The sequence below is a fragment of the Lycium barbarum genome, chromosome 2, assembly GCF_019175385.1.
Source record: "Lycium barbarum isolate Lr01 chromosome 2, ASM1917538v2, whole genome shotgun sequence".
NCBI lineage: Eukaryota > Viridiplantae > Streptophyta > Magnoliopsida > Solanales > Solanaceae > Lycium > Lycium barbarum.
In genome coordinates, this window is record NC_083338.1 from 149457995 (window position 1) to 149484997 (window position 27003).

Sequence of the window (27003 nt, forward strand, 5' to 3'; positions counted from 1 at the left end):
GCTATAATTAAATTGATATTACAATTATTTAAAATTAAAAAAAAAACTAAAAAAAAAAACTGAATAGCTATGCTTTCAAAGCGCATACTTGTCAAACTTGGAAGCTTACTTTTTATATTTTACTAGCTTACTTTTTATATTTTACTTATCATTTTATATGCAATTATCGGATATCATATAATAGCACTCAGCCAAAAGTAGTCATGCTTTATTAATTATGCTGTGTAAGTATAATGAAGTTAGGAATTATATAACTCCATATTCTTTAATTTTATGAACAATCGATCGATCATTGACAAAATATAATGATTCAGCTTGCCACTAGATTCTTTTCCATTTATGCCTTGACATAGCTGAGATTGGAGAAGATAAATATGAAAGGCAATGAAAGAAAGGCAACTTGTATAAGTGGTGCATCTTAATTACGTATTTTCCAATTAATTCCCTTCACTATTTTTAATGGCAGAGATGCACTGTATTTTCTAGGTACTTTATTATTATTGATAGTGAATAGGAGTACAATGATATATTGATATTAGTATATCTTCAAAAGTTACACGCTAATGATAAGTCATAGTACCAAATGTTCTTAAATTATACTACCAAATAATAATTACGTTCTGAAGCAACCACGTCAATTTTCTACATGTGCTTTAATTTCACGATTTTTATTCATGAGTAGTGTAACTTTAAAGGGTAGACATTCTCTAGATATTCCCATCACCCTCCTCCCTTTTATATTCTTCGTTGTTGTTTGGATTTATATTTTCTTCTGTGGAGCAAGGTTATCTATATAATAAATATTCCCTTGTAGAAAATAGGGTATATTTTGTAACTGTGCATTAGGTATCCATAAAAACAAAAGAAAGGAAAAAGAAGAGAGAAGTTCCGCCAGACAGGGCGTATATTTTCTGGTTAGTATGTGACAAGAACAAGATTCTTGTTTTTCGCATAAAGGTGAAACCAATTTGTCCTAATATTAAATTATTTCGGAAATGATATTTTCTTTTCACTTTTTGCTCTAGTAGTTTATATGCAAATTTTGCATAGCTGTTCTTTTTTTCTTTTTAAAGTTTTTGTCGAATGTTTGGTATCCACTTTGAGACCCAACTAATCTGAATTCGCGCCGCATAAGTTCTATTAAAAGGGAACGCACTCCCTATCAATTTGTTTTTCATTTCAAAGCTCAAACTCGAAACTCCAGTGAAAGAATACTATCCAACCCACCACAGCTAAAGTTATATATGTGTGCAACAATTAGCCATATCTTCACGTTATAAAAATTGTGCATGTTTTTGTTTTCACAATAGGTTACACACACCCCTCAAGTAATTAGTCATCAACTTATAATAACTAAATGGTAACTAAATAACGCATTTGTGATTATAAAGCATGAAATCTTATTGCATCACATCATTGTACGATCAATCGACCAAGTATGGTTAATCCTGAAAGCATAATTGTATGATCATTACATTAAATTAAAGGGAATAAAACATAACTGTGCAAATTTTAAAACTATTTACAATTTCTTAGCAGAGTTACTTTATTTATATTTCTATCTTTTTATCCTCGGATCCCATCACAATCACCTCCAAAAATCAGGTATTTCTTTTCCAAAACTTTCGTTTAGTTCCTTAGTTTATGCTCAACATGAATCTTATCTTTTCTCTTTCTTTCAAAATATGATTTTGTCCACTAGCATAAACCATGTTTTTGTTGGTAATGGTAATTTTACCATTTGCTTTCTTCTCTTAGTTAGGCCTGTGCACGAATCGGTTCGTTTCGGTTTTGGTCATCATCGAGTTGAAATTTCGAATTTCGACTTTCTAAAATTCTCACCCAAACTCGATCCATTCTAGGTTCAATTCGATTCGTTTTTTATTATTTCGGTTCGGTTACACAAATCGATTTGTTCGGTTTATTCGAAATTTAAACAAGTAACTATTTCATTTCAGTTTTAGGGTAAACATAACAAAAAATAGTGAGATCCTAAATTTGCAACCTTATAACCTAGAAAAAACCATAAACTTGCAAGCATAATAGCATATAAATAGCAAAACAAGAGCTTGACAACTTGTGCAAGCATACAAATCCGCTAACACCACATTACATATACCAAATTAGTCATATTAGTCACTAGTGGCATATAAATTCGGTTTGTTCGGATCGGTTCGGTTGATAATTGAAGCCAACCGTATCCGAACCGTTAAACCGTAATATTTTACAATTGCATTTATAAATCGAAATCGAATTGTATTATCCAAATTGAATTATCCGAATTGTTTCGAATCGATTTGGAAATTCGGATTGAACCGATTTGTGCACAGGCCTACTCTTAGCCTTCTACCTTTAATTATATATATTGTTTTCCTTATTATTATTGTTACTATTAGACTTATAATATTACTAGTATAATTAATAATATTCATTATTATACTCATAGTATTACTGGTATAATTAGTAATAGATATAATTATGCTCATCATGTATATAATTAATGTTTAATTATACTCAGAATATTATTTTATGAGTATAATTAGTATATTACTAATTATACTATAATATTACCAGTATAATTATTGGTACAATTAATAGTATACATTATTATACTCCTAATATTATTAGATATATTTATGAGTATAATTAGTAATATATATAATTATGTTTTAATTAAGGGTTCAAAATATAAAAGTAAAGCTTTTGTTAAGAAAAACTTTGGTTTTGAAAATGAGAAAAATTACATTTCAAATGTTGGCAATAGATCAACCTAGACAAAATATGAATTAAAAGTAAATTCAAAATTGAGATATATGTCTTTCATCCTCTTCTATGCGTCTCTAAAGCCAGAAAAAACATGAGGGTGAATTGGTTGAAGATTGATGAAGAAGAAGCCAGAAAATAGCGAGAAGAGATAAGCGAGAAAAATGGGGATGTATCATTTAAAGAAGACAGAGAAACAATAATAAAGAGCAAGAGAATAAAATTAAATCTCTAATTTACTAGGATTATTAAATGTAGCCATTTATCTTAAAATGCTGAAAAAGTTTAAAAATCTGCTATTTTTGTTATATATTAAAAATTGTGTTAATTATGTTTATGAATCTATAAGCTAAAATTTCTCTTAAATTGAATGTATAGTCAGATCTTACGATAATAATGTGCACAAAGAAATTTATATGATCCTGTTGTTTATACGTAACAACCCAACATAATATGTGTTTGCATTTTAACTTTTACCGTGGAGTATTAGTCTTGCCTTATTTTATCACATAATTATGATAAATAATTATAAAAATTATGACAAATGAAAGATCCTTAATTCCTCATCTACGCTTCCACAGTAATATATACAGTAGCAAAAGAAAACAACATTATCAGGCTCCTAAAAACTTTGGCCAAACAAGATTATAACTTATGCCTAATTTCTTTTCATGAGAGATCCATTTCTACAAAATCTTAAGTAAATGGACGTCGAATATCACTGCATGCACAATTTCTTTTAACAAAAGATGAAGGTCTTCACATACTTTGCTTAATTAATATACATTCACCCTCAATATAAGAAACTGCAGCTGGTGAATAAATTACTAAAAAACACACACAGAAGAAAAAACAAAATTAGAAACTGAAATTCTTCCTAAGGAAATTAAATTCAAGCAGAAATCATTTTGGGATTTTCAAATTGAAGATGTCCTTTGATGATATCTCCTCCATTAACATCACTTACGTCCCAAAGTTCCTTCATATAATATTCAAATTTCTTCACAACATTTTCTGGCAATGAAACCAGTACTCGAACACCATCAGTTTCACCCACTGATGGTAAAAACAAGCAGTAAATATCACTTATTAAAGGTCCCATTTGTATTGGCTTCCCTTCACCAAAATTTACTTCCTCCAAGCTCAATCTTGACCACTGTGAAATTACCAAACTAGCCGATAAATCCGTGTTTACTGTTTTATCCTCTAACAAATCGACTATTGATTTTACCGTGTCATTTGTTAATTCGGATTTAGCTTGTTGCACTAATTTTACTGTGTCTTGTAAATTACCATTCACCACCTGCTTAACTGGTGCCTCGGCGCAACCCAGCACGAATCCATTCCCATAATACCCTTCTGGTAATTCCGGTTTTACCGTCTTCCTAACGTTCATGGAAAATAGGAGTTTCACATTAATTGAGGACGGTAAATCCAAGGATTTTACCCAACAACGCCACGTGTGAGATGCTAGGACTTCAAAGCTAGTGGATTTTACCGAGGGAGAACATTGTCTTTTCAAGTGAAGAATTTGGGATTGTGAAAAGGTAATAGAAGCAGGGGAAATTGGTTGAGATTGTAAAAATTTAAGAAGATTAAGGCCAAATTGGGGATTTTGATCATCAAGGGGTATTTTCGTAAATGCACGATGTACCAAGGTTTTTTGTGGTGGATCACGGGGCTTTAACACGTGGCGAGAGTGGAACGGTTTGATTGGTAAATCACTGGTGGGGTCCTTAGTAAAGTGGGCCCAGGCATGTAAAAATTGAGCTGTGCCAATGCCATCACATAGGCAATGGTTGAACGCGGTGCAGAGGATCATACCTCCACAACGGAGATTTGTTACCTGTAATGAGAAACCAAAGTGGTTAGGAAGGGTACTTTCGTCATTTAACCAAAAATGACGCGAAAAAGAGAGAAGAAAAGCCCAACTTAAAACAAAGTGAAAGGAACAAAAAGGAGAAAGCTAATACGAAAGAGGCATAGGGTCACTTTAAGTCATTTTCCCAGGTGGATCCAAGGGTTTATCCATTCAATTCTTTGCTTTGCTACTTTTTATTTTTTATTTTTAAATGTATATAAATTTCTTGATGTAGTTTGAATATATGGTACCAAAGGCGGAGCTAAAATTTGAGGTTTGTGTGTTCCGAATTCAAACCCTCTAAGTTATTAGATTTGAAATTACTATTTTATACATATTACATAAATTTCTTAAAACAAATACAAGGTGTGAACAAAAGGTTATGGGTTTGGCGAACCCATCTTCAACATTGTGGCTCCGCCACTGTATGGTACAATGTAATTCTTCGATGAAGAATGTTAGGACGAACTTCTTGTGCTCACTGACTTCGCCTCTTTCTAGTAGACATCGAAAGAAGTTATATATACTTATATTTTTTAAATATTGCTACTTCAAATATGAATGTCTTATCCTTCAAACATGAATGTCTTATATTGTTACTTCACATATGTACCCTAGCAATGCTACTTCTAATATGAATGTCTTGCTATATCCAGCTAGTCCTCTTTCATATGTCTTGCCGTGGCGGAGCTACAGTTTTGATTACTGGTTAAGCAAAATACTGTAGCTTTAATCCAAATTTTATACATTTGTTTTAAGAAAATTTATTTATTATGTATAAATATTTTATTCAGAATTTTCTAGAATCCAGTATCTACAACTCAAAATTCTAGTTTTGCTCATAAATTATATTGTCTTGGACACGTTAATCTCCGATGCCGTAAAAAATATTCGATAGTAGTACCCTCGTTTAAGATATTAATTTAGGTACATTTGTTAAGTTGAGCATCAAAATATATTAATTTAAGCGCATGAGGGGCTATATATATGTTTCACTTTTTCCTTCTTATTATTAGTTGAATATACAAAGAGCTTAGCAATATTCGGTTATTAATCAAATCAAAGCATCATGCATGTTACCTTTGTGTTAATGTTAATGGGTAAGAGAAGAGAATGTGACATGATGGTGAAAAGGGAACCATACATGTTGTCTTGGGAACATCATACATCCCCAAGAAAGTCCTATTCAAAAACAAACTTCATCTAGAATTCTATAATAAGCCATATTTACCTTAATTGGCAAATTGAGAGGATGTTATCATGCTTAATGTTACATCTTTAATTTAAGTAATGTTCACTGGTTGTAAAGAATGTAAACTCTAACTAGCAATATATGTTGGACCATGTAACTATATCAGGATATTTCAAGAAATAAAGAACAAAAAGATTCTAACTTATATACACAGACAGAGTGCAAAAAACAGTGTTTCTGCTCGCGAGGATAGAAAGAAGAGTGAAAAGTTGTCAGAAAATAATACTTTGTGTATTTTGTAAATAATTACTTGTAATCATATCTTTTAAGCTACCTGACAATCTATGTACATAAGTTAAATTCAGAGCAAAAATAGAGTATATAATATAGGAACTAACCTGCACAACTAGAGGGGGAATATCCAAGAAACTTTGAGCTTCAACCTTATACAATAATTTCCTCCAAGATTTATCAGGCTTATTAGAAACTAAAAGAAGTTCATCAGCAGTTAAATCCAAGACTGCTTCAGCAAAAGTAGCACCTTCTCCATTGCAATCCACTTGAAGCTTATGATCATTTTCAGGGCATGCTCTTAATCTCCCTGCTAAAGGGTAATAATCAACCAAAACCCTTGATAGAGAATATTTAAGTTTTTCCAAATTTATGGACTTAGTAAAAAGATAAAGATACTTGATGGAAAATCTAAGGAACTTTTGATCATCAAGATTTGATAAATAGAGGGTGTGATTTGGTGTTGGGCTAATGGGAGTTATGAAAATAGGCTCTTTTGAATAAACACAATCTGGGAGATCCATAGAGCCTAACGTGTTCTTTTTTTCTTTTTTTTTTTTTTTAGTAAAGGAGAGGAAGTTTTAATGGAAAGACAAAGGTTTTGGAGAAGAACTAAAGGGTATATGGAGCTTTATAAAATGGATTATAGTTAAAGATCTAACGGTTAGATATGGTTGTTGGGTGGGGTGGGGGAAAGTACTATGTGAGAGATTCCTCCCCAAAGAGTAAGACTACAAAATAAAGAGTAAGACTACAAAATAAAGTGAAGCTCTCATTGGTCTTGCTATATGAGCTCACCCTATTAAATTTTTTCTACTATTATTTGCATGTTTTGTAGGGCAGTTCCCACATTCCTTTTTCCCAAACTGTTTCTATCTTCACACAAGGTAGAAAGATCTAACTTAATAGTATGTACCTCAATCTATATATCATGATACAAAGTGATTTGTCTTTGTTTTTCAGATTACGAATCTCTCTTTTTATGAGTTATTGGATTATTTGTAGTTATCGTTTAGATAATTGACAGTGCAAAATTCTTGAGCCCGTTTGGATTGGCTTATAAGTTGTTTATAAGCCGTTTTCAGTTTTTTTGAGTGTTTGGCTGGCTAGCTTAAAGTCATTTTGTGCTTAAAATAAGCTCAAAAAAATAATTGGGCCCATTTGACTTAGCTTATCTAAAGCAGCTTATAAGCTGAAAACAGCTTATAAGCCAAAAAAAAAATAAGTTAGACTACTCCAACTTATTTTTTTTAGCTTATAAGCTGTTTGCAGCTTATAGGCATAAGCCCATCCAAACAGGCTCCTTATGTAATGCCAAAAGTGGAAATTAACTCAAGGTAAAAATAGTACTCCCTCCGTTTTAATTTACGTATCGTAGTTTAATTGAATACGGAGTTTAAGAAAATACGAAAAAGTTTAATATTATAGTATTAAATAATATATAGATGTGTTGTGTATCAAAATGTTATTTGAAACTTATGATTCTGAACATATCATGTAAGATAATGAAATTAAAAATCTACTAAACATAGAAATTTATTTATTTATTTATTTTGAAACAAACTAAAAAGGAACATAAGACACGTAAATTGAAACAGATGAAGTGCAACCTTGAGAGAACTAGAGTACATAATTTACCAAGAATTAGGTCCTTGTAAATTCATTTTACCAAGAATATTACCTTTAATAGTTAAATACAAAAAAAAATGTATTTGTGGCTATGTCCTAATCAATATGTATGTGGATGCTTGATTAATGAGTCATATTCTATGTTTTTTTAATCCAGTGTCAATATCGTATTGGGTGTGACTAATTTCAAATTCGTGTTGCTTCACATTTGAAAGACAAAGCACTCTCTAACAAAGATTGCTCCGACTCAAGAATGCACAAATCCAAAATCTCTAATTAAAGATAAAGAAACAATTACAATCCACCGTAACATTTATTCTTAAATGACATAGAGGTAATGAGTAAGCAATCTAGGATCGATCTATATATATATATATATAATGGCTAGTGACTCTGCTGATGGAGTGCAAATCTAATGTGTAAACCACAAGTATATATATGCCACACTTTAATTAGAAAAAACGAAGTTATCTCAATATGTATATATTCTCAAGCATGCCATTGGTTGCTAACCCCACATTCTTGAGCTTATGCCGTGTGCACTTAATTATTTTTATTTTTTCTGCAACGCACTTAATTATTTATTAGACCTGCCCCTTTCGGTCCTGTTTTCCTCCTTATTTTTGTCAATGAATCAAAATAAAGGTTCTTTTTTCACAACATAAAGTGGCAAAAGAATTTTTTATTCTAGTTCAGTGTAGTCAATATTGTCTGTTTGCTAAGTTTACCCGATTATTTTTTAATATCTCTTTGGAATAAGTTTTTCCACCATATTCTTTTTTACTTGTCATTCGTAGAGGCAAATTCAGGATTTGAACTTTATCGCTTTAGAAATTCTAGAATAGCAATCTCAAATGTTAATATTTGGGCTTTGAATGAATACTTGTACAGTCAGACCTCTCTATAACGGCATCCGCGGCAGGACCTCTCTATAACAGCTAAGATTTTTCAGAACCGATTTTTTATGTTATATTTTACTTCTCTATAACAGCATTTTACCTATAACAACAACAACCAACTTTATAACAATACGCTCTTTGTAAAATCAACCCCCCCCCCCCCCCCATATAGCAGCTATCTGCTTTTTTTGGTAATGTAATTATTAACCATCTTTATAAAAATAGAATATCTATGATTACCAATAATAAGTAGTATAGATTTTGACCAAATATTTAATTTGATACCTTAATATACTATGTTTATGATAGAATATTACATATGAATACATATGTGGAGTTTGATGCAACACTTCCTATCATTGAAACTTTCACTGATGAAGAGATTATTGCCCATGTCATTGGAGTGGAAGAACAAGAGAATATGGAAGCTGAAGACGACAATGAAAGTGCTGTCGAAGAACCTCAACCTATTGTTAGTTGGACTGGTTAAAAGATTCAACAGTTCAACTCTTAGATTCCCTTCAAGGGAAAGCAATTGGATAACCGTTTGCTAAAAGTTTAGACGCAAATCTTCGTAAATTCAAGCATTATATCACCACTAAGAGAGTGAATTCTACGAAACAAGCTACAATAAAATTTCTTGCATCAATCTTGAAAGAATTTAATTTTCAATTACTGTAGATTTAAAATGTGCACCTTATAGCTTAAAACTTTATACATTTAGTTATGAATTTATTAAAATTGTATTAACTTTATTTAATGTTCAATTAGTGAAGCATTCATATCATTGAGATTTAAAAGTTAAATAATTTGTTGTTTTTTTACAACTTTAAAAAAAATAGATTTTATGCCTTTTTTTTTTTCCTATAACAGTCAACTATTATTTAAATGACAAATGCTGTTATAGGTGTATAACAACAATTCTCTATAACAGCCAAAAATTTTTAGACCCAACGATGCTGTTATAGAGAGGTTTGACTGTACATAATTAATGAATTTATTAACACAAATACATGATTTGAACCAAAATTACTAGATTCTGCCTAATATGTAGCAACCTTCTTGCCTCTGCCTCTGCAGCCTATTTTCACATGTTTGAAACTATTTTTCAGGAAAAACAGCCGATAAATTATTGAAGGGTTCGTGAGAATAATGAAATTATTAATATTATATATTTTTAAACTCTTATAAACTGAAATATATAATATCTTTTGAGTAAAATGATACGAGAACCTGCGTGAAGAAATAAAGATGATCCAGTAGTAATTAAAACTTGTAGTTTATGAATTCTAGCAGCATCTATAAAAATGATGAGTAGACTAAAGTTTTTATTCTAATGTTTTTCTGTAAAATTCTGTGATGGTGTCCCGGGCATTATTCTTATTTTAATGTCCACTGCGAAAAATACAAACGTACGTGAAAGTTAATTCCAAATAAGAACAAAGAAGAAAAATCCCCTGGCGCAAACATAGGCGCAAATCTATAATGATATTGACCTCACTTGATATGCTATTCTGTTTCTTTCATAAACAATATAATTTGATAAGTTTATTGTGTTAATTAGATGCAAGAAGGAACTAGAAACCATATCAAAATGAAAAGGCAGAATTTTCAAAAAAAACGTTTGACTATAGTGTGATACCAAAGTAATGCATTCAAAAAAGAAATACTCCTTAATTAGAATTAAGATATGGTTCTTGATAAGAACAATCAAGACATCACAATTTTAATCACAGTGTTATTAATACGAAGCTTAATGGCTTTCTTTTGACGTTGATCACCTATTTCCTAACTAACTCTTTAAAAAACATGAGTTTAATTTCTATAGACGGACTGTGAAAGAATATTTATGCTAGTAATTATTCAAAGCCAATTACGGTTAACTTTTTTATACCAAGCACGAATTATTTGCCTATAAAACATTGTGAAACCACATTGATAATATAAATAATCTTTTATACGATTTATACTTAAAAAAATGTTTACATTATACATCAGCTTACAAAGCCCACAACAAAAAATAATTCTAATCTTTTAACTTTACAAATTTTAGCCGGTGCGCAGTGCATAATCAATGTATAATTACTGTCTATTCACGAAACACACTGACTATGACAAAATGTTATACATTGAGAATACATTGATTGCGGCTAATTAGGTGGAAATATTTTTAGTCTGATCTGCTAAAAATAGGTTGGAAATATTTTTAGTCTGATCTGCTAAAAATGTTAAGAAATTAGCAGCCACCAGGTCCACGAAAAAGAAAATGATGACAAATAGTACGTACTGTAGAATATGCCAGTATATGAGCTCAAAAGAAATGGAATTGTCAAACATCTACCGCTTCTTTGACAAGAAATTAACCCTTCCAAAAAGCAATGTTTTACTTCTAATGAATTTAGAGAAAGAAGGTAACAATAGTAAAAAGAATAACCTCTTTTTCTAAGTTTCAAAGTTAGCGAATATCGGAGTAAGATATGATTTTGACTAAACTTCCATTAGGAATTTGATATCTTCTGAATTGGTTCGCTCCTCTTTCTCCACAATATTCTAACTATAAAGAGAGGATCAATATGTCTCTTCAACTGTTTTAAAATTTAAACTATAGCTTAAAAGAGTATCTAGCACCAAATCAATTAATGTCCCTTTCTGATATCTCAACAATACATTATTTTTAGGGAAAAGGGTCAAAAATACCCCTCTACTTTGAGAAAATTGATAAAAATATCCTCCGAACTAATTTTGGATCAAAAATACCCCTTGCGTCATTAAAGTTTTCAAATATACCCTTGTCTTAACGGAAATTCTCAAATCCCCCAAATTAATCCGGTTTCATTTTTTAAATCCGACCCAACTAAATAAAAAACCTACAATCCTACGATCTCCTATAAACATGTAGACCAGGGTGAAAAAATGTGATCGTAGGATCGTAGGTTTTTATTTAGTTGAATCGGCTTTAAATAGTGGAGAGGGTTTAAACAAATGAAATCGGGTTAATTTGGGGGATGTGGGAATTTTCGTTAAGACAAGGGTATATTTGAAAACTTTAATGACGCGAAGGATATTTTTGACCTAAAGTTAGTTCGGAGGATATTTTTAGCCCTTTTCCCAAAGTAGAGGGATATTTTTTATCCTTTCCCTTATTTTTATGCTCATTCCTCGTGTACTGCCACCATAGTATATAACCATTTTCGCGGATTGCCCTTCATTTGGAGTGGTGTTTAATTTTTGTCCTTCAAATTGGTGGTCTTTAAGTTTTGCCCTTCGCCTAATACCCCGAGGTTGTGGGTTCGAATCCCAGTTTAGTAAAAAAAAAAAAACACAATGTAGATGTTTGGATTCGCAAGACAGAATTTTGCATTTAAGGCAGAATTTGCAAAATCATGCCTTAAGGCAAAATTTTGAAGGCAGAGTTTTCCAAACTCTACCTTGCGATTATTTTTAAATTTTTTATTGAGCGAGGGTTCGAACCTGAAACCAAGAGATTTTTAGCAAAGGGCAAAAGTTAAAGACCACCAATTTGAGGGGCAAAAATTAAAGACCACCCCTGGCGAAGAAAAATCCTACAAATTATCCGTATATAACCCACCCATTAGCCCAAGGTTTGAATCACCCAAGATATATGGCAATTTGCACGATTGTCCTTCGTTGGGGGTGGTCTTTAGTTTTTGTCCCTCAAATTGTTAGTCTTTAATTCTTGTCCTTCGCCTAAAATACCCCGAGGTTCTGGGTTCAAACCCTGGCTTAGTCACAAAAATTAAAAAAAAATCGCAAGGCAAGGCTTTGCAAAAAGTTCTTTCTTATGAAGCAGACTTTGCTTTAAGATATAACTAAAAGTCCACCGGAGAGGGTAAAACTTTGCTTAAGGCATAATTAAAAGTCCGCCGGAGAGGGCAGAACTTTTTGCAAAGCCTTGCGATTTTTTTTTAACTTCTGCCCTTGCATTCATTTAATGAAACTTTTGTGACGCAAATACCATTCCATCCCAAATAGCCTACCTTTCTTCTTCAACTCCTTTTCTTCTCTTCCTCTGCAACTTCATCCTCCTTTTAATTCTATCAATGGTGGAAGAGCTCTCTTCTCTTCATAGCATCTTTTGAAGGACAGTTAAATGAAGAACTTGTCTAACTTTTGATCTAAAAGTCTTGTTTTACGGAACTTTGCAGGTGGAATTAATGTCAAATAAAGCCATTAAAGACTTTAGAAGTAGGAGTAAGTCCACATGTCATGTTTTGTTATTGATGAGTGATGACATAACTTTCCCGGACGCCGATCGAATTATACATTTTTGGTGTGGCTTTGAGCGTGCTTTTAGTTTGATCTGATCTCATTTAGAAGGATTTCCTTGTTTATGGATTTAAAAAAAATATTAATCACCACCATCCTAATTTAAGTAAAGCAGTACAAGCAGCAAGGGAGAAGAGGCTGAATATATATGACCGAAACTAGGAGGAGGAAATTCAGAACTACAAGTATGTTGCTGATAAAAAAATTGATCCCAAATATATACATAAATATATCAAATTTAAAATTTAGTCAAACAACTGCACTATGAACACTTTAATTAAGCAAGGGTAACACTTAATTAGGTGTTTCTCATCAAAGTTTTGAAAAGATACTCAGTAGAAGGAAAATGAATATAAATTTGATGTTAGAAATGTTACAGAAATACCTTATTCTTGTATTTTCAATTGACAAAGTTATTTCGCTCCATTTCGTATGCTCATGCCCTGACATATACTACTAAACATAGCTGAATTTAGTCAAGTTAGGCCTTAAGGCTTGACTTTAGATTTCAAAGTTAGTCAAGTTAAGCCTATCTTTATATTTCAAAGTTAGTCAAGTTAGGCCTTAAGACATAATGTTAGATTTCAAAGTTAGTCAAGTTAGGCCTTAAAACCTATCTTTATATTCCAAAGTTAGGCCTTAAGACCTATTTTTATATTTCAATGTTAGTCAAGTAGGCCTTAAGGCCTAACTTTAGATTCCAAAGTTAGTCAAGTTAGGCCTTAAGGTAAAATTTTATATTTCAAAGTTAGTCAAGTTAGGCCTTAAGACTTATCTTTATATTCCAAAGTTAGTCAATTTAGGCATTAAGACATAACTTTAGATTCCAAAGCTAGTTAAGTTAGGCCTTAAGACATAACATTAGATTCCAACGTTAGTCAAGTTAGGCCTTAAGTTAAAGCTTTAGATTTCAAAGTTAGTCAAGTTTAAGTTAAAACTTTAGATTCCAAAGTTAGTCAAGTTAGGCCTTAAGGCATAACTTTAGAAATAGTCGATTGAAGTTCAATCTTTTCCAGTCCATTGAATGAGCATAGCGTTTTGACTTATTTGTAGCTAAAAAGGTGTTTTAATTTCTTAATGAATTGAATTCGCTGATTAGCGTTTTATGAGTGGATTATTTGCTAAATTCGAATTTTTTCTATCAATTGAATTCACGAAAGTTAGTGTTCAGCAATCGATTGAATTAGCTGATCAGCTTTTCATAATTAGATTACATATTTGCTAAATATTTCCGAGATGTTCTAATCCTTTTTTATTAATTGAACGCACAAATTAGCATTTTATAAGGTTATTACTTACTAGTAAATTCACCCGCGCTTCGCGCGGTGTGAAACATGTCAATTAAGTTGAGAGATAGTATCTTTATAAATTTACTCGTCATAAAATTTTCAAGAATATGGCAAAAAAGAAACACTAATAAACATTATTCAATCACCGCTTATCTAAATAATCCTTAAAGCAATTAGCCACGACTCCAAAATTACTTTTTGAGTTATCTTTTTATGTTGGTAATTTAACATTTTTATTAGTCACCAAGTGAAGAAATACAAAACATAGCAAGTTCACAGATAGCTAATCTCCCGGATAACTCCAAGTCCTATTAAAAATCTGCTATCTCCTGAATTTAACTTTACAGCACATGAAAAGAGCTAAATAAATTAGAAAGTAAAGCCTCTGCAGTAGCCATTTCAGACCGCCACAGCTTTGAAATTGAATAGGCACTCTCTCTTGCAAAACTTTCACCGGCTTTTGCTGCATTTTCGAATATTCTATAGTTTTTCTCCCTCCACATTGCATGAATGAATTCTGCAAAGAGCAATTTGATTAGTCTTGCCATTTCTGTCTTCCCTCTTAACATGTTGTACGACCCCGGTAGATCTGTTGGTTCCTGTAGCATATCAAGCAATGTGATTAGTGGTGTTCCTTGTGTGTCATGTATAAGCAATTTCATTTGACACATGCATGCCTAACAGAAGTGCGCTTTGTGAGATCTTCCAAGATACCTTGGATACACACTAAGAATTCAATATATCCATGTCAGACGTATAGATTGTCCTATATCCATAAGTCAGCCAAGTAGTATGCTGGCTTGTGATTTTTAACAGAGAGGTGTCTTGAGTGGAATACCATCTTAACATAAGACAGGTACAAAACTGTGCATGTTGAGGTCATATGACCTTAAAAGGTTGGAAAATTAATGGGTTTGAATAAGTCCGTTGAATGATCTGGATTAAGGAGAAAGCAAATTGAGAAGTCTTTTTGCCTTGAAAAGGAGGGGGGGAAAAGATGACTGATTGAAACTAATGAAGTAGCTCATAACAAATAGTTTGTGAAGAAATTTGGCAGGTAGATAGAAGACCAGTATCATGTTCTTTTAAGAAATGAATCAAATTAAACACAATTCTCCCAAATAGGAAAAAAGAGATGACAAAGGTTTACAACTGTATACTTTTCCAACTACTTGATTCCAAGAATATCATTATGAAAATGCATGAAAATTTCGAACGCCACGGGCTGGTTCATAGAACTCCAGACTATGTATGTAGACTTTTTTCTCTATCAATTCACATGCCTTTCAATATCGACTCCTTGACATAAATTTTAGCAATGGCAGAAACTTAAAAAGAGGTTTCACAAAAACTTCAACCATTGATACAACTGCACTTTGAATAAAGCTTCCTTCATACAACTCACAAAAGGCGGAAAAAGTAATACAACGGTTCTTTACCCTCGTGCAACAACAATACTTATCGGTGGTCCCAAAAAGCACAATTTTTTCTCATCAGATCACGAATTTAATGCCTGCTCACGTATTAATTGCTAAAATACTATAAAGCATAATCATAGATAATAAACTTCAACATACTCACCTTACAAACCAACAAAGAGTGTCGTGCATTAGCATATACAAATATAAAAAGTAAAGCTAAAGTAGAAATTTAAACGAACTCACCTTTGCAAATCGACATCAATGGTTCTTCCCTTTGTTTGGTGCAAAAGAAAGGCTTCCTACAGTCCAATATATTGTATAGCTCATTGGATACAACCTATACAAATATCATACTTGTACTTTATAATTTGGCATTTGCACGGGGAAATGGATGTACACTCTAACACTATAAAAGAAATTTAAATAACACTTAAATTCATTGGAAACTCAATTACATTTAGAATTTCCAATTTCAGAAGGAGAGTTGTTGTCAAGTTAATACCTTTAGCCTTCCCACGAATGAAGAAACATTCACAGCCCTTGGAGACTCGGATAATTGGGAAGCGGAATAAATGTTTCAATCATCCTCTTCACATCATAATAGTTCATTTGCAGGCCCTCCTCAGCCAAATCATATATTTGAGATAATATGTTATTTCAATTGAGTTGAGATCCTCCTATCTATAGCAGAGCGTATGATAAACAAAGAGTGCACAAAATGAAGTCCAAAGTGAAAGGCCTCAATGAATTACATGTAAAAAAGGTGAATTTTTCAGAATATTGTTGTTGATCATGTTGCTTGATATCAGACTCAAGATAGAACATGATTTTTCTGGTTTCTTGACTAAAGCAGAAACCTCAGGTCATTTTCATGGTCAACTATGTATCCAAATCAAGCTGCACATATAGTCTGCTTTCTTCTGCATCCAAAATTTCAAATACCCCTTTCTTCCTCGAGTAGAAAAGTCCACTCCCTTCAATTTACAATATATTATATGACTCAACACTGCCTATCCATCTTTTCACAGACTACTATTAAGACCCAAAGCTTTACAAACGTAACGTACCATCTTACTGGAATTGTTGTTAGAGGACCATTTTCATCAGAATTTTCCAAACCTTTATTTTCCTTTACTTTCTTTCTTCATATACCATTTGTAGTGAATCACGGTAGACCAACAAAGAGTTAATTTCAATTGACCAACAAAAAGCACAAAACAGGGGAAAATACATCGAAGTAACAGCAAGATCAAATATTCTATGTGGGTAATTACAAAAGAGAAACAAATTCTAATGAAAAGATTAAGAAAGCACAAAAGAATATTGACTAATAATTATATTAATTAAGTGGTAAGCAGGAAAGCAGAAACAATGAGCAATTAATCTAAAATAGGTACTATTGCTTTAGAAAAATTACCAAATTCATGAGTTAATGTTAGTGTCTCAATGACGCAAACTCCATCAGTAGGCAAAGTAACTATATAGTAGATCTTGATGCAAAAAGTCAACTTAGAAGAAAAAGGGGAGAAGTAAAACATTATCAATTACTCAAACACTGGTTGATCTTTTGCTCCAATTACTGAAGGATATAAATGCTTCTCTTCCATTTTGTGATCAAAACTGCAAGAAACTGAAGCGGAATAAGCAAAGCTTGAAAATTTGGTGACGGTACGTACCGAAAAGACAGTCCAAAATCGCTTTTCCGGTTATTTAAAAAAAAAAAAACGAAGAGAGTAAAAAGTGAAAATATTTGATGCTGATATTTTGGAGAAAGAATACAATAGTGTTTGTTAGATTTTGGGGGGGAAAATGAAGAGATTAGGAGCCTTTTTCTTCTTAAGTTACCAACTTTGAATGTCAACTAATTGAATTCCAATTGAGTCACATGTTCTGCAAGTTTGACAGCGAATTTGATGGGTTGTCAGTGATCAAAAAGAAAAAGATCATTGCAACTCCCAACGAATGGAATACATGAATGGGGGAAGATTTATTTTTTCCCCGGGGATGAGAGACGAGAGATAGCAACGTTTGGAATGCGGCCATAAAGACGAAAGGGTTTTGGTAAACGACTATCAACGGAGGAAAACTAAACGTTTTGTTAACTGCTGACCGTTTTTTTTTTTCATTTTTTACTTAATAAATGGGAAAAATTAGGGGAAAACCTCAGAATTTTGAGGAAATAGATAAATACCATTCCCGAATATTTAAGCATGCCACGTAGGCGGAGCTATGCCCTGCTTTATATATTTATATAGATTATTGCTAGATAAATTAGCATGCCACTGTAAGCTTTAAACCGTTATAGAGAAGTTGATGGTGAAATTTAAAATCCACCATTGTTGATACTTGGGGCTCCTGAGTTTGAAATCTGAAGGAGGAGAGAAGGACGAAGTTGGGGAAGAAGATGCGTTGGAGAAGAAACCTAAGCTGTGTGGGATGAGAGGGGTAATTTCGTCTACTTGTTATTAACTTGAAGGGTTGAAGGATAAAAACTGAAACAATGAGATAGGAGGGACAAAAATTAAAGACCAGCCCAAAATAAGCGCATTTGTGCTAATGACCCTTGGCAAATTGATTTGCGTTTTCACTTTTGACCCTATTTTGTTCTGATCTTTAATTTTTATCCTTTAAAATCAAACTTATGCTTATAAAGGCATAAATTATGCATTATAATATTCATAAGTTATGCCAACACCTTTTAAGATTATGTTCTTATAGGCATAAGTTCAATTTTGAAGGGGAGTATTTAAAGACTAGCCCATTTGACAAAAATTGAAGACCGGTCCATTTGAAGAACAAACCGTGCAATTAATTGTAAGACCTGTGGACAAGGACCCAAAAGCCCAAAATACTATGGATGAAACCCGATAAGAGGAGTTTGGGACCTTTTCATATTTTTGGCAGAGCTTTTTTCACTTTAACTTTGGGAAAAATTGACAATTAGACCATTGGGATTTCTAAAGGGGCTGTTACACCCCAATAAGTGAAGAGGTAGTCATTTGATTTCAATAAAGAGTCCCGTAAATTTGAGAAGGGAGGATAATTATACTTAAATCTTTTTCATACTTGAAAATGTTATGATAATTAGAGCTACCATTACTAGGAAGAGAAACATGTCCATGGTGAATTACTCTTCTTTTTTCAATTTCTATACGATAATACCAATATGTTAGTGTTGTCACTATGTAAATATATAAAAGGTGCATCAAGTGCTTTTCCAACATCAAAGACGTACCTTCCAAAATTCAGGGATTTAAATAAAAAAATTCTTATTTCCCCAGTTTTTCATGCCTATTTGCCTATTATTAAGGAAGATTTTTTTTTTCAACAAGTTTAAATATGGATTTATTCTATGTAATATGAAGCTATTAGTTCTTCAACTTCAGCAAAGTAGAGCACTTCCACTCCATTCTCACGAAATTATTTCATTTCTAAAGGGAGTTGGTCACTTACTTCTCACATGGTTCACTTATAATTATTTTAAGAAAAAAGTTCAAAATAGTCCATATTTGAAGCACATTTAAAAATAATCTCTTATATTACAATTGAAGCACTCATAGCCCCAAAAGTACGCAGAAGGCCACATTTTTTGACAATAGAAATGCGTTGACTTGTAAAAAAAAGGGTTTAAGGACCCGTTTACATTTTTTCTGGAATATTTCTTTCACTTTATTTGAAAATAAGCGTTTAGTGGTGAAATTTTCAAATACAATTTGAAATTTGAAAAGTATCTAAAACTCCATTTTCACTTTTTTTTAATTCACTTTTAATATATTGAAACAATTAAATATTCTTTGTAAAAACCATAACCAAACACAATGACAACTTCAAAAATTCCAAATAAAGTGAAAAATATTTAATTTCTATGACCAAACGCCTGCTAAATTGAAAAATGAACAGTATTTCTATTTGACTGATAGTCTGATACAACTAAAAATAGATAGAAAACAAAATGGGAAAAAAAAAGTGAAGAAAAAGAGTGCTAATGAGGACAAAGTTAATGAGATATAAATAAAATAATAATAATATCCTATTTGAGTACTAGTTATGTGAATGTATCCTCTTTCTTACTTCATCACCATGTGATCCATTTTCAGACAATTTACACACTGTTAGCGACAACATAAAGGATCAACAGTTAGTGTGTGTCTATGTGAGAGAGAAAGGGGGAAAAAAAAAATAGAATATCCCAAATCATTTTAGTTGACACAGATATTTATAATATGTTATCTCTTTCTGTATTTTGAAGAAAACAAAGAAATGTGAGCCTAATTATTCTGGATCTTTCTCGATCTAATTCTTGTTTTTGTTACTGAGGACAAATCTGCTTTCTAGGTGAGCTAACTAGGGTTTATTTATTTTGGGGTTTTCAACATATGGAAAATAATTGAGCCACAATACTGTGTTTGCATGTAAATGGGGTTTTCTTGAAAACAGGTTTTATTGGTTTCTTGAACACAAATTTTGGTACGAGTTTGAATATGGGCTTTTTGCTGTGAGGAGTGTATAAATTAAAGGTGAGAGCTTCTTTTTTTAGTTTCTATGTTTTTTTTTTGTATTGTGAGATCAGTGAAATTATGCATCTTGAATTTCCAATTATTCACTGTATAAAGCTAAGTTCTTTCTTTGTTCTTTTGACTACTCTTTAAGTAGGACAATAACATGTACTTTCTTGTATATCTTTATTAAAAAAGCTTGTATCTTTGCCATGATTGATCCAATTTGATTGAACAGAAAAATAACTACTTTTACAGAATTAATTGTTGAAATTGAAAGTTATTCCATGAGTTAATGGAGGTCTCTAAGTAGTAGCAGTGGTTCCTCTTTTAGTTTCCATATTTTCATACAGACATAGGATATATGGCATTAATCAATAAAAGGGGTCTTTGGGGAAAGAACTTTAATGAACTTGACAAAATAGAAAGAAAAGAACCTATTTTGCATCACTCAAAATTGACAATTAGTGATACAGAATTTCATTAAGCAATTTTATCTATTGGGTTAAGGGCAAAAGATATGGAAATATAGATTTTTTTTCTTTTTTAATTGAATTCTGCAAATAGGTCGATGGGGAAAATCAAACTCCCCACCTTGGAATAGAAATGATCTTTATTCTTTTGCTGGTATTGAATTGTGTGAACTATCTTATCTACAAGCTAAAGTTGTTAAAGAGGAGACAATTTTATTTATTTATTTGTTTAGGTCTGCAATAGGTTGTGCTCAGACTTGTTATTGCAAATTGTTTATTCCAGTTCAAATACAGTTGCTCATTTGCATAAGCATTTAAATGATATGCAATGTTTGGGCTGCATTTCAAACTATTGTGAGCAAAAGTCAGGCTTTGCGAAGCATGGTAGGCTTCAGAATTAAGGAGGTTGCCGTGCAAAGTTTCCAACCAACCAGTTTAATTTAGTTCTTTGTGTTTTTGGGTTGTTGATCTGGATCTTCATTTTGCTCCCAAATTTTTGTGATCAGGTTATATTCACTTTCCTTTTTTTCCTTTCTGGTTTTCGAGTTTATAAATTATTACTCCCTCTGTCCCAACTAATGTGACACTCTTTCCTTTAGTCGGTTCCAAAAATAATGACACTTTTCTAGTTTAGTCAAAATTTAACCTTAAACTTCCCATTTTACCCTTAATGAGATGATTTTAGACCACATGTTTCAAAAGTCTTCCTTTCATTCTTAAACTCCGTGCCCAGTCAAAAACCTTCACATAAATTGGGACAAAGGGTGTAAAATTTTTGTAAAGGAATAATTTATATCACGTGTTTCCTAAATTTATTATGCACAGAATAGTTTCGTAACTTATTATGCGTGTTTTTTCCACAATTTCAGGAATATGGCAACTCCAGTTGAGCCACCAAATGGGGTTAGGACACCAGGGAAGCATTACTATTCTATGTGGCAATCCCTTTTTGAAATTGATACGAAATATGTACCTATTAAGCCTATTGGTCGAGGGGCGTATGGAATTGTTTGTTCTTCGGTTAACAGGGAAACCAATGAGAAGGTTGCAATCAAGAAAATAAACAATGCTTTTGAGAATCGTGTTGATGCTCTGAGAACGTTGCGTGAACTAAAGCTGCTTCGCCACCTTAGACATGAGAATGTGATTGCTCTGAAAGATGTGATGATGCCAATCCACAGGCGAAGTTTCAAAGATGTTTATCTGGTTTATGAACTGATGGATACAGATTTACATCAGATAGTCAAATCCTCTCAAACACTCACAAATGATCATTGCCAGTATTTCCTATTCCAGGTGCTTCCAATGGTTTATCTTTATGATCTTCTTTACTTTATAGCACTACCATTAAATCAGTTACACCAATTTTTTTATTTTTTATTTTTTTGAGAAACTGGTACTGAACAGTTACACCAATTACCAAGTGGCCTTTCGGATTAGTAGAAGAGAGTGACATCATATTTTCTGTTTATCTAGTGAATATTGTGCATTTTAATGCTCTAAATCATTTAACAGTCATGTCGCTGAATGTTGTCCAAATGGATGAAAATCATAGAGGCGCGATCTTCTCTGCCTGAAAATCCTATGTCAATATCGTTGTAATTTGCACTTTCTCTTAGTTTTAACCACCATCCACTGCTAGTATATTTTGTTGGATTTTGGTCATCCTAGTTTTTAAGTCATTCTCTACGTCCATAAATATGCATCTATCTTGTTTTTAATTAAGATGGGTGTTGCCTAGGTCCATAATATGCATCTATGTATCTGATCTGTGTGCTCCTTATAAAATAAGAATTAAAAATTGCATGATATGTGTGCTACTGTCTGATTTCACCGGGTATGTTGTTGTTGTTGTTGATATGCCTGCTACTGTCTGATTGTTTTGTTTCATTATCCGTCTTTAAGCACAGTAGAAGCTCCAGATTTACATAGCATCTATTTATTTCCTAAGTATGTAAATTTCCAACTGTTCTCAATCAACACTGAAGCTACTGTGAGAAATAATTTTCTGTATTATTCTCTTTTCTGTTTATAATAGAAATTATTAAAGAAAACTTTGTTCAAGTGGTAAAGTGAAAAAATTGGAATAGTATAAAAAGTAGACTAACTTCCTCAATAGATTCAGCCATAGTATGATATATAGCGATACATACCAGTGAAGGGGGGATAAAGCTTGAACTAAAATGAAGTATAATGAATACGATATAGATCATTATTCTGCGGTACCTTCTACGACTTACCGCCCTTCTTTCCACATTCACCACGGCAAAATGAAACACTTAACAACATGTTTTATTTTCACTAAGGCTTACATAATACAGGCTAATAACAGCGATGCCTTTTGAAATATATAGATATGGCACTTGTAAAAATTAGCCATAGAGAATACTCATTTTTTGCAGACTATGAACCGATTAAACTTGTGCTTGGAACATGGGTCTCACGTTTAATCTTGTTCTGGCCACACATATCTAGCTGCTGTGAGTTATGAGTCTTATGACTTCAATCACATAAAGTTGGTTGTAGTTGCTAAACTTGCGCTTCTCGTCTCTTATTAAAGAATAATAATGTAGCATGAACTAGACCTCTACCCAAATTAGTTGGGTTGACAATGTTATATTTTTGTTCGATAAGTAAAAAAAAAAAAAGTTCTTTCTAGATCGAATCCTTGCCATTTGGATGAGACACTTTTAAGAACTGGTGCTCAACAAGTTCACCGGATGCTATGGTGGGTTATGTCATTAAAGAAATATTATAATAAAATAAAAATGAGAAACTAGTGCTTGCACCAAATTGACTTCATCATATGTGTATTTCTCAGTATCTTAGTCAAATCTTATAAATGGTTGCATTGAGACACCACTTATATCAACAAAAGCCTTGATACTTAGCCAGTGGTTCTGTATCAGATTGTTACTATCTGGTAAGTGGTAAGGTCCCTTCATTTGGAGGCTACGGGATGTTTTCTGCTCTCTGAAAGCTCATGAAATTCTTCCAATACTTACCTTCTACTCCATTCTACCCCTCGCATGTCATCCTGTCCTTCCTCAACATGTCACTCTTCTCCATGGGACAGTAAGTTAAGTATTATGAAACAACCCACACTTATGAATCTTGATGCTAGGTTCACTAGAAGTTGTATATTTTCTTTTGAGGAAGTGTAGAAGTTGTATATTTGGAAATTACTATTTCCATCCTTATGCAAACCAATCCATTGCGCAACTTATTCTTATAAGAGTATGTTGATGCACATTTTATTTTGGGAATTTAGTTTTCTCTCTCATTTTGTATGGCTGGAAGATTATTTCACTTGTTGTGGGTGATAAAAGAGTAACAAAAAAATCTATTCTACATTTTATTCCAAGTGTTATGCATCTAGCAGGATTTTTTTCCCAGTACCAGAAACCATTAGTTCCTTAATAACATGCCTATGGTGAAAAATTTCGTAAAATGATGAACGAATATGTAGACATACTTTTCCTTTTCTTGCTTTAGGTCAAAATATGTTTGAAATCTGTGACTGCTTGGAACAATTCAACCTATAGTATCTGTCTGTTTATTTGATAATCCTGATATTTCCTTTTTCTTTCAAAATGGGATGAAATTAAGACGGAAGCTCAACAATTGAAAAATATACTCCTATGTTAATCATGATTTCCGTTGTTGTTTAAACCATGAACTCATGCAAATTTATCTAATCCATTCTCCATAGTTTTCTCTTTGCCCCTTTCCAGAATCCACCATTGGCAAAGCTTGGGACGTTGGTTTAGCTGGATATGGTTTTTTCGATACCTGATTTGGTTTCTGTTTGTAGAACACAATTAAATAGATCCAGGAGTGTGACACATCAAGATGGAAAATGGCTTTATTCTATGCACTCTTCATATTTTGTCCCCACCCCTAAACATGCCATGTAATGGACATCGTCATCTGATGCGATTTCTAGACTAAGGATGCTTGGCTATTCCTTTTTCCTATTAGTTCTCTATCTTCGTTTTGTGTGGATAAACTGGAGAAAAATCTCGTAGAGGAGGAATCCTCAAGCTGCAACAAATAACAACTAAAAGAAAGGAGCTAAAAAGATTACAAAACTAAACAGGAATGAGATATCTCCTTTGCATGCATGCCACTGGTCAGATTTGCTGATTTCACTGCTGAAACTAATTTGATTTATATGCAGTTGCTTCGAGGTCTGAAGTATCTCCATTCTGCAAATATTCTTCATCGTGACTTGAAGCCCGGGAACCTGCTCATCAATGCTAACTGCGATCTGAAAATATGCGACTTCGGGCTTGCACGCACGAGCAGCGGCAAGGACCAGTTTATGACTGAATATGTTGTTACACGCTGGTATAGGGCTCCAGAACTCCTCCTTTGCTGTGACAACTATGGAACATCTATTGATGTATGGTCTGTTGGTTGCATTTTTGCCGAGCTCTTAGGGAGGAAACCCGTATTTCCAGGTACTGAATGCCTTAACCAACTGAAATTGATTATCAACATCCTTGGCTGCCAGAGGGAAGAAGATCTTGAATTTATTGACAATCCAAAGGCGAGGAAATACATCAAATCACTTCCGTACTCTCCTGGAACGCCATTTTCCCGCCTCTATCCGCAAGCTCATCCTTTGGCCATTGATCTCCTACAGAGGATGCTCGTGTTTGACCCTTCAAAAAGAATTAGCGTTTTGGAAGCGCTTCAACACCCTTACATGTCTCCTTTGTATGATCCGAACACGGACCCTCCCGCACAAGTTCCGATCAATCTTGACATAGACGAGGACTTAGGGGAAGAGACGATAAGGGAAATGATGTGGACGGAAATACTTCAATACCATCCTGATGCTGCCACAGCTGCTATGGAAGTTGTTCTGTGAGCTCATGTTAGAGATAATGTAGCTTTTTGTAACTTGTCTCAAAAAGTTTTTCTGCTTTCAATAAAAATCGAGTCTTGATTCATCGACAGTTTGAGCTGTGATGCATAAAAAGAACTGCTTAGTTGTATAAGCTTGAACTTCTTGAGCATGTAGTTCTTAATCTGTATATAGGTGTGGTTTTGTACGTCTAATTAAGGACCTTTAAGCTTTATGAATGTACTGACAGTTTTAATTGTTGTACTGACATCCTTGTGTTGATGGTTAATGCTGCTGTTAGTTCATATCTAGTGGTAACAATCTATTCAGATGAGCATCATGCCAGATGCTAAATAGGAGAGAATTTCAAAGTGCAGAGATTTGCAGGGGTAACATATGCTATATATTAAGCCATTAAGCATCCTGAAAAAGAAGTTAAAAAGCTGTATGATAGGTGGTAATTATCTTGTATGGTACAGGGATAATCAACATGCTCCGATCATTAGACTAATCTTTGACTTTATCAAACACAAGGAACTGGAGGTAGCATTATATGGATGTCTAGGCATAATGCTTGTTGCTTATTGAGTTACACCACTATTAGGAAGCGTCTAGAGTAAATGGATCGACAACTAAAAAATAAGATATGTAATCTACTGCCAAAGTCACATTTTATATTGATAGTGTCTTTTTCTTTTTTACATTGACACAACTTAATTCCTTTTTCCTTCTCAAATAATTGAAGACCATTATCTTGAAAATTTCATAAACTCTTAAAAGTTACAAAGAGATCAAGACATCAAATAATTTGAGAAGGAATCAACTCTAAGTGGTGAAGCGATCAAGAGACATTCTTCATTAATATCAACTCTAAATGCGGCTAAAATATTTCATGACAATAAAATACTTTAAAAAGATCCACACAATCATTCGCTCGAGATATGCCACTTTGGCCCTCGATTGAAGAAACAAGAAAGATGTGATCAACATAATTCTTTCTGGAGATCAACCCAAAATGATGTTGTGTTGGCCGATCGTCTTGGAGATCAAATATATCACAAAGAGGTCAACATCATCCTAATTAGTTCGAGAAAGACGTTATTTCAACCCTCGAATCACATAAAATTTTGGAGAAAAGAATCAAGGAAATACATAAATTCATCAATAAAATTATTTTTCATAAAACAATAATAATAATTGAAGACCCACCAACTAAGTGTCCACTTGATCATACATTATGAAGTGCAGAAACCAAGTACAATATTTAAAAAAGGTTATCCCAAATCTAAAGAAATGCCCCAAGAGATTATTCTTCTTGGTCTTAGGCCCATGTTAGATTAAGCAAAGGTCCATACCATACCCACATGGCAAAAAAAAGTGTAGAATTATTGGGTCCATTTGCATGATTTTCATTAATTGAGTGATTGAAAGCGTTTTAATATGGTCAAATCCGCCCCACATGTTCCCCATCAAACCGCACCTATAACATGTAGTAGAGGAATAAAATTCTCCTGAATTTGCGTTCAATATATTCAACATTTTTCTTTAAC

The 27003-nt window shown here is 32.9% G+C and overlaps 2 protein-coding genes and 1 long non-coding RNA gene across 3 annotated transcripts; 1 reads left to right on the forward strand and 2 right to left on the reverse strand.

Moving 5' to 3' along the window:
* Positions 1 to 3389: 3389 nt before the first annotated feature.
* Positions 3390 to 6962, reverse strand: LOC132628055 (alcohol acyltransferase 9). The gene is made up of 2 exons (XM_060343756.1): positions 6215 to 6962; positions 3390 to 4609 (listed from the first exon to the last, which is right to left on the reverse strand). The coding sequence occupies exons 1-2, from the start codon at positions 6629 to 6631 to the stop codon at positions 3656 to 3658; spliced, it is 1371 nt and encodes a 456-aa protein (XP_060199739.1). The 5' UTR covers positions 6632 to 6962; the 3' UTR covers positions 3390 to 3655.
* A 7750-nt stretch (positions 6963 to 14712) lies between these two features.
* On the reverse strand, positions 14713 to 18053 carry LOC132628056 (uncharacterized). The gene is made up of 3 exons (XR_009578026.1): positions 16135 to 18053; positions 15876 to 15969; positions 14713 to 14810 (listed from the first exon to the last, which is right to left on the reverse strand). It is a non-coding gene; the product is annotated as an uncharacterized LOC132628056 (long non-coding RNA).
* Positions 18054 to 19686: 1633 nt separating this feature from the next.
* On the forward strand, positions 19687 to 25721 carry LOC132628057 (mitogen-activated protein kinase homolog NTF3). The gene is made up of 4 exons (XM_060343757.1): positions 19687 to 20149; positions 20885 to 21107; positions 21471 to 21897; positions 24782 to 25721. The coding sequence occupies exons 3-4, from the start codon at positions 21475 to 21477 to the stop codon at positions 25475 to 25477; spliced, it is 1119 nt and encodes a 372-aa protein (XP_060199740.1). The 5' UTR covers positions 19687 to 20149; positions 20885 to 21107; positions 21471 to 21474; the 3' UTR covers positions 25478 to 25721.
* The last annotated feature ends 1282 nt before the right edge of the window (positions 25722 to 27003 follow it).

Excerpts from the sequence above, each read along its gene's own strand:
- LOC132628055 (XM_060343756.1), bottom strand. The coding sequence starts at position 6,631 with ATGGATCTCCCAGATTGTGTTTATTCAAAAGAGCCTATTTTCATAACT. Across the intron at positions 4,610-6,214 it reads TTCCCCCTCTAGTTGTGCAG|GTAACAAATCTCCGTTGTGG; the intron begins GTTAGTTCCTAT and ends TTCTCATTACAG.
- LOC132628057 (XM_060343757.1), top strand. The coding sequence starts at position 21,475 with ATGGCAACTCCAGTTGAGCCACCAAATGGGGTTAGGACACCAGGGAAG. Across the intron at positions 21,898-24,781 it reads GCCAGTATTTCCTATTCCAG|TTGCTTCGAGGTCTGAAGTA; the intron begins GTGCTTCCAATG and ends ATTTATATGCAG.